At 47.4% G+C, this 1,480-nt stretch overlaps 1 protein-coding gene across 4 annotated transcripts in view; it reads left to right on the top strand.

Moving 5' to 3' along the window:
* Nucleotides 1-1,480, top strand: part of ARHGEF10 (Rho guanine nucleotide exchange factor 10) — a 272,411-nt gene that overhangs the window by 80,814 nt on the left and 190,117 nt on the right. For all 4 annotated transcript variants that reach the window (XM_019520609.1, XM_019520611.1, XM_019520610.1 and 1 more), the window contains exon 4: nucleotides 906-1,196. In XM_019520609.1, coding sequence (XP_019376154.1) covers nucleotides 906-1,196 — 291 coding nt within the window. The remainder of the gene's footprint in view (nucleotides 1-905; nucleotides 1,197-1,480) is intronic.

The raw sequence follows: 1,480 nt of genomic DNA, 5'->3' as shown, positions 1-1,480 counted from the left end.
GATGATCTGGAGCACCAATGACAAGAGGGTCACAGGCCTGTGGGAGATGCTGCTGCTGGGGCTGTTGGGGAAGGAAGCTGGTGCTGCCCCCACCTCCCCACATCCCCCTGTGCCCACAGACATCGTGCTGGGGGTGGTGAGTCGTGGGCCCTGGGGGGAGAAGGACCCCTGCCGCTTGGGCTCGGGCTGCCCCGGGGGAGAGGAAGCAGGGGGGTGTCCCTGCACATCTTGCACCCCGCTGTAGAGTCCCCACATGTTCCTCTGGCTGCTAAGCCCAGGCACGCAGGTGTGGGAGCATCCTTGAGGCTGCCCAGGTGGCAGGGAGGACACGGTGGGGTCAGGCGGCACCCCTTAACCCCTGCGCCCCTAGGCCGTGGCTGGATTGGACAGGCCGCGTGAGCGTCCGCTCCTGCTGTGGGCACTGAGTGATAAAAAATTCATGATCTGGCCCCACTTTGAAAAAGGTTGGACACCCCTGACCTAGGGCATGGATGTATTATATTGCAAGGTAAATGAGTCTGTGTTGAACTCTTGTGCTGTTGCAATTAAACTGCTTCCAGTCCATGAGAGAGGGACTTTGGCACTAGTTTGGGAATTTGTCTGACAGCATAGACCTATCCTTAATTGCTTACTGTCTGTCTCTCTGCCCATCTCTTTCTGTGTTTCAGTCCCTTTCTGTAACATGGAAATAACAGCAGTGCTCTGTCTCACCAGGGTGTTGTAAGGTGCTCTGTCTCACCAGGGTGTTGTAAGGTGAAAAATGTAAGATTGTGAGGCGCTTGGAGACTATGCTAGTGGAGTCCATGTAAATGCCCAAGATATGTTTGTTTTATGCAATATTATTATGGTCACAAACAATTAATTATGACAAATGAAAATTAAGTTGTTTTTTTTTCCCCTTTTAGGGGATGAAAATATAGTTAAAACTGAGAAAGTGCAAACATCAGAACCCAGGACAGAGGGTGCCCCAACAAAAGTAAACCCTTACTCTGTCATAAATATTTCACCAATTCAAGAAAAGGATCAATCTTCATCACCAGAACCCAGTCCTCAAGACGAAAGTACAAGCACTAACTTGTCAGGTGGATATTCTGTTCCTGTGCCTTGTGGCTATGCTGTACCATCCAATTTACCATTGATACTACCAGCATACTCCAGTCCTGTTATAATACGCAGTGTTTCTGTGGATGAAGAAGGTACCAGATCTCTTGAATTTACTTTCTATCAAGTAGAATCCTAGTTTAATTTTAGTGAGCTATATTTTTCTACAAATGGATGCATGCACCCTTACCTGAAAGCCATGGGTAGTATGTCCCAAAGTATGTGGCTCCTCCAGGACACCTTAAAAGAATTTATGGAATGACATTATTCATAAAGAAGTCTGTATTATTAGGACTAGCTCATCTAAGAAAACAGTAATGAAGGAGAATCAATACACTGTAAAACAAACAAGCAAATGTATGTAACCCCCACCCTCCCC

The sequence above is a fragment of the Gavialis gangeticus genome, unplaced genomic scaffold (assembly GCF_001723915.1).
Source record: "Gavialis gangeticus isolate Ggan-Ray unplaced genomic scaffold, GavGan_comp1, whole genome shotgun sequence".
Lineage (NCBI taxonomy): Eukaryota > Metazoa > Chordata > Crocodylia > Gavialidae > Gavialis > Gavialis gangeticus.
Note: the sequence above shows the minus strand (reverse complement) of the source record. Positions and strands in the feature narration are given on the sequence as shown.